The 17,172-nt window shown below is 38.6% G+C and overlaps 1 protein-coding gene across 1 annotated transcript in view; it reads left to right on the top strand.

Annotated features, from left to right (window-relative positions):
• Window positions 1-17,172, top strand: part of col7a1 (collagen, type VII, alpha 1) — a 166,336-nt gene that overhangs the window by 72,448 nt on the left and 76,716 nt on the right. Inside the window, exons 68-83 of the mRNA XM_055221855.1 lie at window positions 1,728-1,832; window positions 2,991-3,056; window positions 4,111-4,146; window positions 4,852-4,887; window positions 4,972-5,019; window positions 5,102-5,137; window positions 6,493-6,618; window positions 7,965-8,174; window positions 9,112-9,147; window positions 9,226-9,270; window positions 11,323-11,439; window positions 11,507-11,578; window positions 11,683-11,727; window positions 12,291-12,326; window positions 16,437-16,472; window positions 17,046-17,090. Coding sequence (XP_055077830.1) covers window positions 1,728-1,832; window positions 2,991-3,056; window positions 4,111-4,146; window positions 4,852-4,887; window positions 4,972-5,019; window positions 5,102-5,137; window positions 6,493-6,618; window positions 7,965-8,174; window positions 9,112-9,147; window positions 9,226-9,270; window positions 11,323-11,439; window positions 11,507-11,578; window positions 11,683-11,727; window positions 12,291-12,326; window positions 16,437-16,472; window positions 17,046-17,090 — 1,095 coding nt within the window. The remainder of the gene's footprint in view (window positions 1-1,727; window positions 1,833-2,990; window positions 3,057-4,110; window positions 4,147-4,851; window positions 4,888-4,971; window positions 5,020-5,101; window positions 5,138-6,492; window positions 6,619-7,964; window positions 8,175-9,111; window positions 9,148-9,225; window positions 9,271-11,322; window positions 11,440-11,506; window positions 11,579-11,682; window positions 11,728-12,290; window positions 12,327-16,436; window positions 16,473-17,045; window positions 17,091-17,172) is intronic.

Raw genomic sequence — 17,172 nt, 5'->3', positions numbered from 1 at the left:
TAATACATCTACATTTTGTTCATATTTTTTGCTATGAATTGCACTTTTTGCATAATGTACTTGTTTTGCATTATTTCAGTAGCACATCGCTTCCATGGCAAATTGTTATTGTTAAGGATGCACTGATCCGATACTTATATCAGGTATCAGCGACGATACTATGAGCTTCTAAATATAGGTTCAGCTGATATCCAAGTTGGACATAAAATTGTTGTAACAAGTAGTCATAGTTGGCCTAGAAATTCTGAAAATGTTAAACATTTTTGTTATACGAAGCTGTTCAGTTACTTAACAACAGCTACATAACACATTTGTATCAGTTTCTCATTTTATTTTCAGTCTCCATACTGGTATCTGTTTATATCTGGTATTGGCAGATAAAGCTTTAGTGTCAGAAACGGTATCGGAACTGAAAAAGATGGATCCCTACTTATTATCATTATTGAATTCTTCAGTTGTCTGTGTGTAACTTTAACCTACAATAACTGCAGATTGGTGATACATTTTAAAAAAAGAGTTCTTCATTCTCCAGAGAGATGATAATCTTGTGGTATTTGTGATAAGTAGTCAAGTATTAGGCATGAATACTACTAACTAATGTAATTTCTGTTCTAATTGGATAATGTAATAATGATTGTACTTCCTGAGATAAGGCACAAGAAAAACTGACTTTCAAATCACATCTTTTTCTCAACAACATAAAATCAGTAGTTGGTACAGTTTTTACGCCTAATGTTATTAAAGGTCCTATATTACGCAGCATTGACTCTTGTGAAGTTTTATCCATGGTATAATACATACAGAACTACATATAGAAGTGGAATACAAGTCTGTGTAGTTGTTTAAATTCTTGGCGTTACTACACACCTCTGGCGGTGGGGGTTTACGCTTGCGCATTGACAATACACTCATTCACTGCAGATCAATAGCCTCCTCGACAAGACGCCATATAAATTTCGTAGGCGCTAATGAGGTAGCTTAGACTTTAAAGGCAGAGGCACTTCTGAAGGGAATCCAGAGGTGCACCAAATGTCACCGAGCTGTTTTCATGTGGAAATTCATATTAATTATCAGTGAGGAGGAGTCACCACCTGCTTTCATCTGCAGTGTTCAGACTCTGCATAGCCCTCAGTGCAGGAGGAGGTCACCTTATGCAGAGGAAGGGGCGCCCACATAATGTACGCATTTATTTGGACTTACAGTTAAAGACCCGGAACTTTTTTTTTTTTTTTTATGTATTTGAGCAAAATGTATCTTGCCCCAGTATGGTATGTAAATTGGTATGTAAATTGTAAATAATTGGTTAGTAATGTTTGGAAAGAATTGTCATAGTGGCCAGTGAACAAACACGTTATTGTATTGCTCTGGTTGTATGGTGTTAAAAAAAAAGAAGAAAAAAAACATCTTTACTAGAATCTGGAATCTTACTTTATCTGTAAATAATAAAAGCCAAAAGTAAAATCTGTCAACCTTTACTATGAATCAGACCTGGACGACTGAGGGATTACACAGACATCTTCTCAAGTGAATCTGGACATTTATTATATCACTGGTTATAAGGTTTAGCATCTGCATTTGATGAAAAAATTTAGCCATGTTTTGAATACAATATATGTAGATACTGTACCAATCACACTAAATACTGTTTTTTTAAAAAGAGAAAATCAAGTTAGTTACTCAAGTTGTTATTTCTGCTGTAGTGTTCATTCATCTGTGTTTTTGTCCAGGGGAGAGATGGACTGAAGGGAGATCGAGGCCTGCCTGGACCCGCAGGCCCTGCAGGACCCCCGGGACCAGCAGGACCCTCTGGAGCTGTGGGTCCTCCAGGACAGGTACGACTGAAGAGCACTGCTGTGACATTTTATTTACAAACGTGGAGCCGAAGTTAGTGCTTTGAGTGCACTGTTTAATAATGATAAATCACACATTTTGGACTAAACTAGTGAGCATTATTTTTGTTTAACTTTTTAAATAGTCCAGAGTAGTTTTTTTTATACTTTCCTTTGTATTCAAGTACTTTTACAACAGTAGGACAAGTAAATGTGTCAAATAAACAAAAACAAAAGCAAACATTATATTAAATACAGGGTCATTTGTTGCCTCTTATCAAAATGGAAAGAGGAAAGATAATAATTGATTATGCTGGTATTGCTTTTTGCAAGACATCAAATAAATTGTATTTCATAAAAAATGGTCGTTTAAAAATATAAAAAAGATAAATACTTCTCCTTCATCCAGTCTGCTAATATGTACCCTTTACGTGATTCCAACTGAGTAACAAGGACACAGTGCATCATAAGGACTTGTATAACTGACCCATCTGCATTCTTTAATGTGACTACAACTCTACGCTCTATAAGTGCATTAAGGATTATATATAAATTGTGCTTTTGTGCATGTCTGTCTCTCTCTCTCTTACTCACTCTCTCTCTTTGTCTCTCACTGTTGTTCTCTGTCCCTCTCTCTCCCTCTCTCTCCCTGTTGCTCTCTTTCTCCCACTGTTGCTCTCTGTTTCTCTCTGTCTCTCTGTCCCTCTTTCTGCCTCTCACTGTTTTTCTCTGTCTCTCTCTCTCTGTTGCTCTCTTTCTCCCACTGTTGCTCTCTGTTTCTCTCTGTCTCTCACTGTTTTTCTGTCTCTCTCTCTGTTTCTCTCTGTCCCTCTTTCTGTCTCTCACTGTTTTTCTCTGTCTCTCTCTCTCTCTCTGTTTCTCTGTCTCTCACTGTTGGTCTTTGTCTTTCACTGTTGCTCTCTGTCTCTCTCTATCACTGTCTCTCTATGTTTTTGTCTGTCTCTCTCTCTCTGCCTGTCTCTCTCTGTTTCTCTGTCTCTTTCTTTCCTTCTCTCTGTCTGTCTCTCACTCTCCATCTCTCTCTTTCCCTCTCTCTGTCTCTTTCTTTTTTCTGTCTCTATCTTTCTCTTTCCCTCTATCTCCCTGGCTCTCTTTCCCTCTCTCTGTCTCCGTCTCTCTCTCTCTCTCTATCTGTCTTAGGTGGTCTATGTCAAAGGAGTTGAAGCTGCTCCCATACCAGGTCCTCAGGGGCCTCCAGGAACTCCAGTAAGTGACACCTCATTTATGTACAGTATGGTTGTCCTTATACCTTCAACGTGACTCTCATTTCATTTTTTTTAAAGTAATTACGGTAATTACCTGAACTTTCCTTATGGAGAGTCTGCCACCTGCTCGTCTCCATGGAGATGTTGACCCAGATTATTTCCCAGTATGGCATTAAACATAACTATTTATACCAGGCCAAGATGCAGGTCAGATTTGTAAAAAGGTCCAGGATAAAAACATTTTGCAGCCACTTTTCCATAGGATTACCAAGAAAATGCTATTGATGTTTTCTGGGAATAACAGTGTTCATACTGGGATACGGCCTTGGCTCAGGATCAGTCATAGTTCCTTGGCGACAGTGGTGCAGTGGTTGGAGCCCATTTTCATAAACCCCGCTAGGATCAGTGCATACATTGTTGTGTCCTTGGGCAAGACACCCTTACCTCCACTGTTGAAGTACATGTAGAAGAATGAGAGTGTGTTTGAGAGTGAAAGATAATGAATAACAGATGGATGCATACGTCTGTATGTTCATTAAAGGTTCTATATTAAATAAATAAAATAAAATAAATATGAATTAAACGTGTTCTTTTTTCATGAGTAATAACCATGAAATGTCTATAATTAAACATTTAGTTACTATGCTACTTATGTCCATTTATTACTGTGCTATAAAGTAAAGCTCTGCCCAAGAATGATAATATCTATGGTCATGTCTCAGAATAGAAAATCTCTCCCGTCTCATGAGGAGAAAAAGCTCTTAATCTGATTAATCTTTGATAATGATATTCCAGTGTCACCTTCAAGTTCATTTTAACATGACAAAAACACAGTTTGTTCCACTGTCACAAACCACTATCCTGCCTCATGTTTCCCTGTGTATAATATAGATGTAATGTTAGTCTATAGTCTGTTGTGTCTCTTGTTATCTGGAAGAGCTCCTGTGCATCAGCAGTGACATGTGTTTTATCTACCTCTCTCGGGCCGTCCCGCTGGGCCCCTCCCCTCTCTGTTATCGCTCACGTTTTATCACTGTCCTTGTTCTGTCCTTCAGGGGGTACCAGGGATCCCAGGAGCAGCGGGGCAGCGTGTGAGTCCGCCTCTTCTTTTCATCGATCCAACTCGGCTTTAAAAGATCAGGAACCGGTCTATCTATAGACTGGATGTTCAGGCCCATCTACTTCATGGACAAATGGGTCTCATATCACCTCCTCCTATTAGTTTATCTGCAGTGAATCTAATGTAAAATAAGTTGCGCTGTTTTTCTATGATTGTTGATCAATCAAAAAAATAATAATCCACCAAACCTACCTCTAATCTAATAATCTTCATTCTGTTTACAAATACCGGAATTTTGATCAATGATCAATATTCATGATTGATGAAACAACCAATTAGCCTTTGGATCGTCAGTGTCAGGGTGAAACATGCTGCATGTAGAGCATGCTTTTTCTTGTAAAAAAACAAGGGATTCAGATTGTTGAGCTGAACAAGTTTTCAAGTAGTCAGACACAATCAGTGTGTGCTTAAATTTAATGAGTTAATTACCACAAAGCTTATGCAAAAATTCATATCATCCATAGTAGCATGTGTGTGTTTTTGTTCCTCATAATTGTTACAATGAGACAAGAAAAACTGTATTTGTCTCATACAAATGCCATAGGGAATGGCAGCAATAGAATAACATATATTAGAATGTAAATGCGTAAAATGACTTTAAAAATACAATGTTGCTAGAACAGAAAAATATACAGCCACAAAGACAACTGTGTTCTGACGAGTGTGTTTCTAACAGGGGGAGAGAGGAGCCCCTGGCCCAAAAGGTGACGCTGTAAGTCCGCTTCATTTACAGGAGATTCATTCTGATTTGAATTCTGATTTGAATTCTGACAAACTGACTGTTTTTGATGGACAGGGAGACCCGGGAGAGGACGGAGCACCAGGGAAACCGGGGACTGCAGTGGTATGATGTCACTACATCACATTATGAACTACAGAGTCTCATCTGCATATTAATATTTGCATGTTGATGTTTCTTCCAACAGGATTTACAGAAGGCTCTGGCTGGCTTTGGGATCCTGGTATGTAATGTACTATAAAAACATTTATTCAGTGTATAACTTCAGTTTGTCTTTAACCAGCCAATATTCTTTCTCTACTGAGTTACTTACAAGGTTATATTTGACATAAATTACTATACTTAAATTGTAACTAAACACTAAATCCACTTTTTTCGGTACTAAATACATTTACAGCTTTCTGGTAAAAAAAAAAAAAAAAAAGTGTGTGCTGCCTTCAGTAGCCTCTGCAATTTCTAGTAGTTGGTGAGATCACGATGTTTGTGATTACAAACGGGTGAGGTTTGAAGCATGCGTTAGACCAATCACACTGTCCCTTATGCCCCCAGACCTCGCCCCTCCTCCTCCTCACTCTTTTCTTTATTCCTCCCAGTACTGCCCAGTTTAGCAGCTCTATTTGAAATGTGGTTGTGGGTGGAGTTTAAGTATTTAATCCTACTTTATAGAAAGAACGTAGCAACCTTTCATATGACTTTGGAGAAGTTCCTGTTGGCTGGTGGTCGACTTTACTCAACTTAAAACGGCTGACAGTAGCTCAGTTGGTAGAGTGTTTGTCCACTGATCCAGAGGTTGACAATTCAAATCCTGCTGTTGACATAAGCATCATTGGTTGAGCGAGTCAGATCCACTCACCTACAGGCGGTGTGATTCCTGCTCCTACAGATGAATACTGTCATTGTATCCTTGGGCAAGACACCCCACCTCGCTCTCAGTGTCTGTGTACACTATTGTATGAATGGGTGAGTGGTTCCTTGATGTAAAGTGCTTTGACTGCCTTGAAGGTGGAAAAGCGTTATATAAAATGTGACCATTTACGATATAAAACTTAAAGTAATGTCTCGACAGTTCAGCAGTAGCCACTTAATAGACAAAGGCAAAGTAAAATGCAATAACAGACTTTATGACCAGAATAATGCTCTATTATTCATGAACTTTAAAACTCCATAGGTAAACTACAAAGTTGTCTGCCTCTATATTTTATTCACTGTTTATTATTAACTAATGAGCATTGGCCTTTTGTGGGATTTATACAATAGTCTGTGCGTCACTCATGCCTTTTTTAAATGCTGTGTAATTCAGCTAATGTCAAGCTGTCCTCTCTGTGCGTACATTATGTTTTTGGCTGACTTATTTGCCGTAATTAATGAGAATACCAATGTTATGGGAGCCATTAGAAGTGATTGTCCAGCCTAAATGACAAGCAAACATGTTTATTTAAAAAAAAAAAAAAAAGTATTTTTATGCAGATTTTTAAGGTCTGTCCATTTTTTTCACACAGTATAACTCTATTTATTTTCCAAGTCAATTGTTTTGATAAACCATGTAAATTCTGTAAAATGTTTTCACTATTTTTGCAGGTATCTGATCTGAAAGTTGTGGTGGACAAGAAGGATATCCAAGCTGCTCGTCCTGAAGTGAAGCCCCAGAAAGGAGACAAAGGAGACAGAGGAGACCCAGGACTGAGGGGGCCAGGCGGGGAAGACGTAAGAGACACAAGCTGTAACTAAAAAGGCCCACAGAGCAGTGAATATATAACGACTGTATCGACTGGTGGATCAAAAAAAGTGCAAGTGCAACAAGTGAACTCCAAAATTAGGCAACGCAAGTTTATTTGTATACCGGTAATACAATTTGTATACAGTGTCATTCAAGTGCTTTACAGAATAAGAAATACATTAAAATTTACAATAAAACAAATCAAAACGTAAATAATCATAAATAATCGTCATAAAATTTACATAAAACTGAAACGGTGATTCTCCATGTTTACTCCTGAGTCTGGGCACCAGCAGGAGGCCAGTCCTCAAAATGCGAGATGGTTCATATGGCTCTAACATGTGGGAGGTATTGGGATAATTGCCAGGTCATGGACAGATTTGGACACAAGCAGAGCTGCTTTAAAGTCTATTCTTTTATGTGCTTGTACTTCCTAGTTCTAGGCAGGACCAGTGCAGCAGCGTTCTGGATGTACTGCAGCTGTTGAAACAGCTGGGGTCATTAACAGGGTTTATTAACAATAAGAACGGTGCTGGGAGCTGGGTCGGAGGCTGAGGTGGTTTGCGGGTGTGGGTCTAGTTCAAAACCAGGGTCACGATGGATAAACTGACCATCTGGAAGCATGTGGAAGAATGAGCCGTGTCTTTGTACTGCAGAGGTTGTAGCGTGATTGGCGATGGGCTGCAAGTGAGTACTAGGGGTAAACCATTGGTGAGGGTGGTGCAGGCCCTCAGACACAGAAGGGAGAAAGGCGACAGAACACAAGGGAAAAACAGTCTGACAGTCTTTATAGGTTATGTGCTAACTGGTATATTCTTTTATCTGTAAACTTTTCACCCACCAATGTTGTTGAGGGTTTCTGCATATTTAGGCTTTCATCCTCTCTGGAGCCTGAAATGCTCTGATCTAATTGTTGACATCATCAGGTGGTAAGAGCTCCATAGCCACAAAAGACTCATTATGATCAGTTCTTCACACATATTTGTGTCACTTACATTGAGGCTAGTAGCAATTATTTTTAGCCCTATTTAAACCACTTAAACCACTCCTCAGTGCACCAGCAGAGGGCAGTAGTGCTTACATCCTCAGTAGCAATTCAGATGTTTTGTTTGCTTTCACTTCAAATTGATTATTTGAAGCATTACAGTACAGTATTTCAAAATGTCTGAATAACGTTGTCTAGACTTTATTAGTTTTAACTATAGTTTGTATACGAAGAAAGAAGAAGAGTAGGTATTGCGGTAATTATAAATGTTATAGAATGAAGAAATGCCATAAAAATAGTAGACAAACATGGTGAGATGTCGTCATATGTTCCTGTTTTGTGTACCAGGGTGCTCGAGGTTCCCCTGGAGACAGAGGACCTAAAGGAGAGCAGGGTGAGCGAGGACCAGCCGGAGCCACGGGACCCCCAGGTAGAGCCATCGGAGAGAGGGGACCAGAGGGACCCGCGGGACCTGCTGGAGAGCCTGGAAAACCCGGTATTCCTGGGGTCCCGGGACGAGCAGGAGAACTGGGAGAGGCTGGGAGACCTGGAGAAAAGGTGAGCACAAAATATTCCAATTTTATTCAACAATTTGCTGTTTGCTGTCAGCCTGGTGGAGATGTTAGTGCACTGGCTTCCAATCAAGACAGCTGTGGGTTTGCTATCCTTGAAAACTTTTTTCCTTGACCTTTTTGCGCTTGATTTTAGATATTTTTTACTACTTGGAGTCTTGCTGCATCCAATCAGTCAGAAAGTTCAGACCAGTAGAAATGACTTGCTTCCTGTTGTCCTATTTGAAGTTTTGCCAAGAGATGTAGTCCATATAGTTTTCCTTATCGGTAATGGTTAAGAAATACAAGACTAAATCTAGCTTACATTGATGATGGCTGCGCTTATTTCCCACCTTTTAACTGATCAGTGTCCAGAATGAACTTCATCTAACTGAGGTAAACACTATCACCATGATGAGTCCATAAATTGGATAGATTTTTAACCAAGATTTCTGTGATAAAATTTGAATTAATTAATAGTCAGCATATAGAGCTAACTGAATATGATAACTTGCTGTCTATGGTTTTCAGACTGATGAAATACTAGCACTGTTGCCGTGGGGATATTCTATCTATTGGATGGTGAAACTCAAAATGGCATCTGTTAATGGGCTTCAGATTCCTGTTATATGCAAAATTTTGAGAGCTTTTCCCCCATTTAAAATATATAATAATTAGTTTTGAATTGTAAATGGTTATGGGAATGGTCCTAATTTTTCATCATTTTGTCACCCTTGGATACTCAGCTGAAATGTACAAATGCTGACTTCAAATGCTGGTTAATAAGAGCAATCGTTTATTTATAGTATTGTTTTAATCCTTTGTCATCAACATCTGATTCAAATGCAAATTTAATGTCTTAAACCATCTTAAACCAATTGTTGTGAGCTATTTTGTATGCTCGTGTCATGTTTTTATTTACCCACTGGCTGTTTTCTATGCAGGGAGACAGAGGCGAGAAAGGGGACAAAGGTGAAATGGTAAGTGCCTCATGAACTACATCCATAAATTCATCGTCTTTAATTAAGTGTGGAGTGAACCTTTCTTGTGTTAAACAGGGCAAAGTCGGGGTAACAGGACCAGCTGGCCCTCCAGGTCAGAAGGTGAGGCTCTCTCCTCCATAGTAATAACACAGAGAATCCATAATAAGAGGCTTAACACTGGACACACAACCACTGAAGTCTGTGGATATGGTTTGGGTAGTAGAGAGGTTTGTGTACTCAAGCAATTACTGTAAATTTCAGACTATTGAACGCATTTGAATATAGACTGCACCAGCTAAATTTGAAAAGAAAATAGATTTTGTACATATAGGCCGCACTTGAATATAAGCCGCTTGTTACAAATATGTTGTAACATGAGATATTTACACAGAAAGACGGAGTTTTTTTAAATTTTTTATTTAAGACACGCTTTTTTCAAACTGTGCCTTAAAATCGGCAGTACGGCACCAACATGCCATCAACACGGGATGAACATAGCTGCATATTTAGAAAATAAAACTGCACCAACATGGGTCATCTGCTTTTATTTCCTCTGAAAGCTTTTTACTTTGACTAACCTCTTCCTGCTGTCTGAATAATGTTGTCCAGACTTTATTTATTCACACCATTGGTTCATTAATGCCAAACTTACGTGCAGTGGCTCTATTTCCTTCTGTGATGCCAGATCCATTGCCTTTATATTAAAAGCTGCATCATTTGCATTTCTTTGTGTTTTTCATGTATAGGGCGTGTGCATGAGGTGCAAAATGACAGTTCAAAATCAAAACTAGTGTATTCTTCAGTGCATAATCTTTCCCCACGTCTGTCTCACTTTTGCGTTTACGGCTAGAGAGTGCACCCCAGTGGCCATAAACCAGTAAAAATCTATAAAATAGCCACACCGTTGTATAGGCCTCAGGGTTCAAAGCGTCAGAAAAAAGTAGAGGCTTATAGTCCGAAATTTACAATAAAATGTGTTTTGGTTGGAATGTCCCTAACCTTTATATTTATTTATTTACGGGTGTTTTTAGTTCCCAAAATTACCTTAAAAAACATGCATTCTTACAGTGAGCAGGGTAGTCTCTCCATAGATGTGACCTGTAACTTAGCAAGGTGGCATTGTCTAAATAGAGATACATAAATATATTGAGTGCCAAACTGTGGAACACTCCAAGCCAAGTAATAACAAAGCCATAGGGACAAGCAGGTGGTGTGCCCTCCATGCAAAAAGTTGCGTAGTGTATTTTTAAGTACTGAATACATTTACTTGTACTTGAGTAAATGTTCAGTACTGTCCAGTTCAGATTGCACCATTAAAGGGACTGATGCTTCTACTTATACACACTTACTGTTAGACCTGCAATTAATTATTTATGCCTTTATTTATACAGGGAGACCCAATGAGCACTTAAGACTCTTTTTAATGCCCTGTTCAAAATACAGTACAAGCAAAAGCAGACAAAACAATGTATATAGGTCCATATAAAACAGGTGCAGGTGTGTGTAGAAAAGTTTGTTACGAGATTATTACACTGCGATTATGTCCATCTATTTTGCTTAACCTTGAAATATATTCCATTTTTGTGACGCAAAACACCCAAAAGCCTCTTCTCTCATCTCAGCTAATCCTTGTTCTCATATCAATTGAATCTCAATCTGGATAAAAATTTGATTAGACATTTCAAATCATCAATGATCAACTTGGGACTTTTTAATGGAAAGATCAATAGCCAATCGTGTAAAGTAAAAGCATGTGGTTTGGAGTAGAGTTCCAACTTTGGAAGGAAAAAAAGCCCTACTTGTATCATGTCAACACTTAAAAAAAAAAAGTGTTTTAATAAAAAAAATTTAATCAGGATTAATCAATATGATGAAAAAATAAATGTGATACTTTTGTTATCATATAGCCCAGCATATGTACTATTTTTAGTTAAGTACAGCTTCTAATACTCCGTTTGAAACTACTTTATGTGACTGACCCAAAACCCTATTTCAGGACATTTCCATTGATTTTAAACTAATAATATGAAAAAAGCAAAAAGTAGTTAGTGTCATAAATGAGTCCCAGATGTAATTATCCAAATATTGTCTAACCATTTTATTTAAGTTAGTGGTTTTAGTCTGGACACTGCATATTCTAAACATTAAAGTCCTTGTATGTGTATCTTGCAGGGAGCTTCTGCTGATTCAGTGGTGGCTGGGACTCCAGGTGTCAGAGGCCCTCCCGGAGTCATGGGACAGAAAGGAGAGCCAGGTGCCGCAGGAGTCCCAGGACCTAAAGGAGACAGGGTACAGGGACTTTGTCATATTTTTGTCAGGTTTTCAGCTGTAACCATCTGGCGTTATAAATCTTCAGGGTTTTGCGGGACCTCAAGGTAACAAAGGGGACAGAGGAGAAGCAGGAGAGAGAGGACGGGATGGTTCACAGGTGAGTCCACACACAGACATAATGACATACTGTATGTCTGAATGGGTGGTTTATAATGTACCATATGTAGGTTACATTGAAGAGGTTATTTTTGGCTTTTTTAGGGTATTCCCGGGGAGCCAGGTAAACCCGGTCAGGATGGGAAACCGGTAAGTCTGCCTGGAGTATTTTTATAACGATACAGTTTTAGATTTTGAGATTTTGCTTTAATTCATTTGCGTTGTCAGATACTTTCTTAAGCACTAATGAATGCTAATAACATTACATTTTTAATTATGTTTGAGACTATGAAATGGCTTGTGAAACTTTGAAATAATCTTAGTTACAGTTATCCTATGTCTAACTAAATGTTTTGGCTTCACAGTAAGTCCTAGTATATATTTTAACTTCAGTAAATGATATAAAAGAGGGAGGATAACTGTTTATTTGTGTTTTTTTGTCCCTGTGTCTACTCTGGAGCAGGGCCTCAAAGGGCCCCCGGGTCCTCAAGGCCAAATAGTGAGTAACCTGTAGCAAAGGTCACACAGAGGTCACTCAGAGGTCACACTGTACCTGCCCTCTACCTGTGGAGCTCTGTCCTTCACCTCTGCGGCCAAAGCTTCATTCATCGTGAACTACAGCTAACTCTGTCTCTTATGTCCATTTCCTTTTCTATGTTGTTCCTCACTTCTCCTCTGTCCCTTCCTCTGTCCTCCTCTCTCCTTTTCTGTAGGGGCTGCCTGGGTTCCCTGGAGTGCTGGGCAGACCGGTAGGTTGGCTGGGGCTTCTGCTGTGGAGGGATGGGCGGGTGCCAGGGAGATGTTGTGATATGGTTTGGGACAGAATAAAAACTGGATGTTTAGGGAGGCTTTTATTCAACAAAGACATGCTGTTCTAATGATAAATGTCAGTTGGCCCAGCTTGTAAGTGATTGTCATGAGATGAATGGACCACACAGAAAACCCATAGCTGCCGCGTAACCTTTCTAGTGCAGCGTACATTTCCTGCTTATCTCCATGAACATGTATTTTTTTTGCTTACATTGCTCCGCAGTATGGCATTTATCTTCGTGGAGACAAGCAGGCCAAGTTAAGATCAGATCTGTGTAGAGGCATCACCGCTCAGTAAGGCACTTTTTTCAAGATATTACTAAGCTATAAAAACACCTACAATTAAACAAATCCGACACAGATTCATGTAATTCCATACTGTGGAACATGAAGGCGAAGCAATATCATCTTCTTACCAGTCGTTACATAGTGCACCTTTAACTCATTCATAAAAACTATAACAGCTTCTACTACAGCAGCCATAACTGTCACTACTATTACGTTTGCACAGTGGCAGAGTTGTTAGCCCTCTTTCCTCACAGCAAAAATATACAAAGGTTTGATTCCCAGTGTGTGCTTGGTCTTTCCTTGAGGAGTTGTTCTCCCAGTAGCTGCTGGGTAGAAATTAGAGACTTGGGCTGACTCCAGTGAACCACAACAGACAATTCGTCATATGGATTTGCACAGTGTCATGTAGCTTCAGTCCCGCTCTCCTCTTTAATCTTAATTCATTTGTATTGGGAACATTCTCACAGGCTTCTCAGATTTACGCCAGATCATCTCCCCCTCATGAAATATTAATGAAGACCACCTGTCCTCCAACCGTCAAACTCGGAAACTTGAATAAATAAAATAAAATCCTGGTTCTGGGGCAAGAGTAGCCCAGCTGGTGGAGTGTGTATCCACTGATTGGAAGGTTGGCGGTTTGAATCTCGCTTTCGACACAAATTGGTTGAGCGGGCAGATCCACTCACCCACAGGTTGGGAGTGCAATTCCAGCTCCCACAAATTAATACTGTCATTGTGTCCTTGGGCAAGACACTTAACCTGCGTACACTGGTGTATGAATGTGTGTGTGAATGGGTGAGTAGTTCCTTGATGTAAAGTGCTTTGAGTGTCTTGAGGGTGTGACCATGTGACCTGGTTAAAAAGTTCACCATGTAATTTTTGTAAAGGGACCCGCTACCTACTTATTCATGAAGATGTTATTTCCTTGCCTTGAATGTTCCACTGTGAATGTATTAATCTCCAAGGAAACAAGCTGTTGTAGGTCAGATGTATTCATGGGTTTATATGTGACATTTTGAGGACCTCACCATTCAAGAGATATTATTGATTGCTATGGCAACAGTCCAAATTTTTCATCATTCTGAAATCCATGGATAGAGCAACCACTCTCACAGTAAGAATACATGTATTTAAGGTATTTTTGAGTAATAATACCTGTTGTAATGAATTAAATGCAAGAATTCATGTAAGATTACTGCCATAGTATGGGAAATTCCAAGCAAAGTGATAACATCCCATGGAGCCAAGTAGGTGGCACCAGAAAAGTTACACAGTGCCCCTTTAAATGTGTAAAAATAAATCTGCAGTTATCAGATCAGAGAAATGTCATGTAAACAGTTCTATCTGATCTGATGTGTCCAAATACAACAGTTACTCTAAAAATTCACCGATTGACTGACACCAAAAGGCAAGGAAGCATCTAGAATTTTCAGATGGAGTTATGACTATCCAGCTAACTTACTCAATTTATTTATTTTTTATTTATTTTATCATTATTTAGGGAGAGCCCAATGAGAGCGCTTCCTTATGATGAGCCCCCTGTTCAAATAGAGACAAGTACAAACTAAAATAAGTCCATTTAAAACATTAAAAACAGGTGTGAGTGGAGCAGGTGTGAGTGTGAACGTTTGTCACCAGATTATTAAAGTGCATTTGTGGCACCAGTGTACGCAGCTGTGCATGTCCTTGAAATATGTTTTATTTTTGTGAAGCAAAATAACCAATTTATTTTTATTTTTTTCATTTGTGGTGCGGTTAATCCTTAGACTTACACAGTTATGAGATCTCGTATTAAATGTTCCTGTATCAAAGTTCAACATGTGACATATTGAGGCAGTCTATCGTCGTAGTCCCTATAAATACATTTCATACAGTGTTGTTCTCTTCTGACACATAGCGATGACCAACCTTTTTTCATAGTGACAGTGATGGGCTTTGAATTCATCACCTGTTATGAAACGAAGGGCAGTGTGAAAGAGTGTATCTGAAGGTGTCAAAGTAAAGGCTGAAATCTGCATGTAGATTATATCTCCATAATCCAGTACAGAAAGAAAGATTGCTTGAACAATTTCTTTTATGTAATTCAATGGGATACAAGATTTGTTTTTGTAATAAACTGATCATTTTAACTTTAAACTGTCACATCATTCTGAGATATGTATTATAATGCACTCTCCTTTCTGCTGTGGTCCATATAAACCTGTATAGTAAAAATTTGGTAGACTAACACCATCGACTGATTAATTCACTAAAGTTGATGTACCAAGCCCTATCTGTTGGTGTGTTTTAGTGTAAAACAGTTGGAGAATAGCCTAATACTTTGGGTTTAGTTGTAGCGAGTAGTTGCGTCTCTTATCACGCATGCAGCTGCCTCCTGTCGTGTGTTTACTGTGTCGCTCCCACATCGATTCTGCAGCTTAACTGTGTGAGCCTGTCTGTGCTGTGTCATTATTTACATGTGTTGTGCGTCTGTGTGGAGTATGTTATGTTGTGTCTGTGTTTTTATGGGTAAACTTGTCCTTCTACTATGAAGCTGGTTAAATCTACCCCATACTCCTCCGTTTATCTATACTTTATTCAAAACTTTGGACTGACCAAAGCAGCTTGTTAAAACCACAGCTGTTGTGGAGAGATGACATTATATTTTCAACACTTTTCAGTTAATCACTATTTAGAACTATCAATCATTATTAAGTCTTGGTTAGGCCTGATAAAGTCTGAGTTTAGATCAGACTGTATATATTAAAGGACAAAGCAAATCTGCTAGCCGTCACCTTTCAAATATGAAGTGAGCATGGGCACACTTCAGGCTCCATCGACTCCACTTCACTTTACATTGAAAAACTGTTGCTCCGCTCTCTGTAACTGCTGTTGTCAGCCTCGTCATTTTGGTCTTAAAATGTTGGTATTAGTCTGCACTACATGATCCTGGTGTTTTTAGTTGGCTATTGGCTAAAACAAGATATAAACATTAATAACAGACCAATGAGGCGCTGCCTTTCCTCGAGGTCGCTCCCGCTAGTGTTGGCAACAGATTTGATTGATAGCGTTGCTAAGTGCACGCCCCCTTCTAAACTAGCGGGCTGGAATGGACATTACCTTCAACAGCCTTGCTCCAGATTGGCTCTTTCTGTGATACTCATTGTCTGAATTCCAAATATGGAAATTGGCTCCAAGTTCGCCCCGTAGCTACTAGCATCAATGAGCTTCATTTGACTGGAGCTGAACGCTGTGGGTGACGTCACGCTCCCTCAGTCCACTTCCTTATACAGGCTATGGCTTAGATATAGTGATACTTGGAAAGCCAAATATTATCCTCGGTGATACTTGACATAAAAAGTTTCAAAAACCGTTCAACTAGATACATGACTTAATATAATGTGATTTTTCATTTCCTGAAATATAATTTTACAAAAGCTCAGTTGCACAATTAAACATTGTAGAAATGGGAAAAGGTAATGGGAAAAATTATCTATATTAATTTTTTAAAACACATCCACAGAATAAAAATGTGAATTTGAGTACAATATATTATACACTAAATACAAAGAACTTCAGAACAAAAATATAATATGGGGGATTTGAAGTAAACTGATCCTGCTTCTTAGTACAGGGCCTTTTATATGTTGCCTCTGTCTGCATTCATGTGTTTACATGTTTTACACATATGTACACATATGTTAAATAAATATTTTATATATATATATTTTTACACCATGTATTAAGTGTAAGTTTTTTTCTAATTTTTGTCTGTATTGTAGGGAAACCCCGGAGAACCAGGCATCAGAGGACCAACTGTAAGTGCTTAAAGGAGACACATTATGATATTTATAGGATATTTATTAAACCATAACATATGTAATAATCATTTTACATTTTGCTCATTTTAAACTGTAAAATAATGCTAAAGCAGCTGAAAACAGGTGCATTGAGTTTCCTTACAAAACTGTAGAACTGACAGGTCCAGATTTCATAATGACATTTCACTGTAGCAACCAGTAGATTCTTATTTATATGTTTTTTATTGTTAAGTTGTACATATTGTTATTGTACATGTAAGACACACATCTGAATTTTTGAAATAATCCCAGGTTAATACAAAGCACTGGGTGACGATAAGGAGCAGGTGAAACAGATTTTTTATTAGCAGTCGAATGCAGGACAATACAAGATCACTCAAACCTGCATGTACCAATTGAAATACAACTCTGAGTAAGTTAACGATGAGGAAACACTGTTATAACATCTGTATCATGGCTAACAGCTCATAAAAGTTAATTTCATACGCAAGATGTTCCCCTTACAAACAGTGAATCATGTAGTTATTGCTCTGCTCATTAAACAGTTTATGGTTTGTGTGTTTAAACCAGGGTCCTATGGGTCCCAACGGCCCCCCCGGAGCTCCAGGTGTGAAGGTGAGCTCTTCTGATGGGGGATGATAATGATGATAATGTTGATTTTCTATTTTTATTGAACTAAATTATCTGTTGTTGATTC

Source organism: Periophthalmus magnuspinnatus, chromosome 5, assembly GCF_009829125.3.
Source record: "Periophthalmus magnuspinnatus isolate fPerMag1 chromosome 5, fPerMag1.2.pri, whole genome shotgun sequence".
Taxonomy (NCBI): domain Eukaryota; kingdom Metazoa; phylum Chordata; class Actinopteri; order Gobiiformes; family Gobiidae; genus Periophthalmus; species Periophthalmus magnuspinnatus.
The sequence above is the reverse complement of the archived record's forward strand: the minus strand, read 5'-3'. Positions and strand labels throughout refer to the sequence as shown.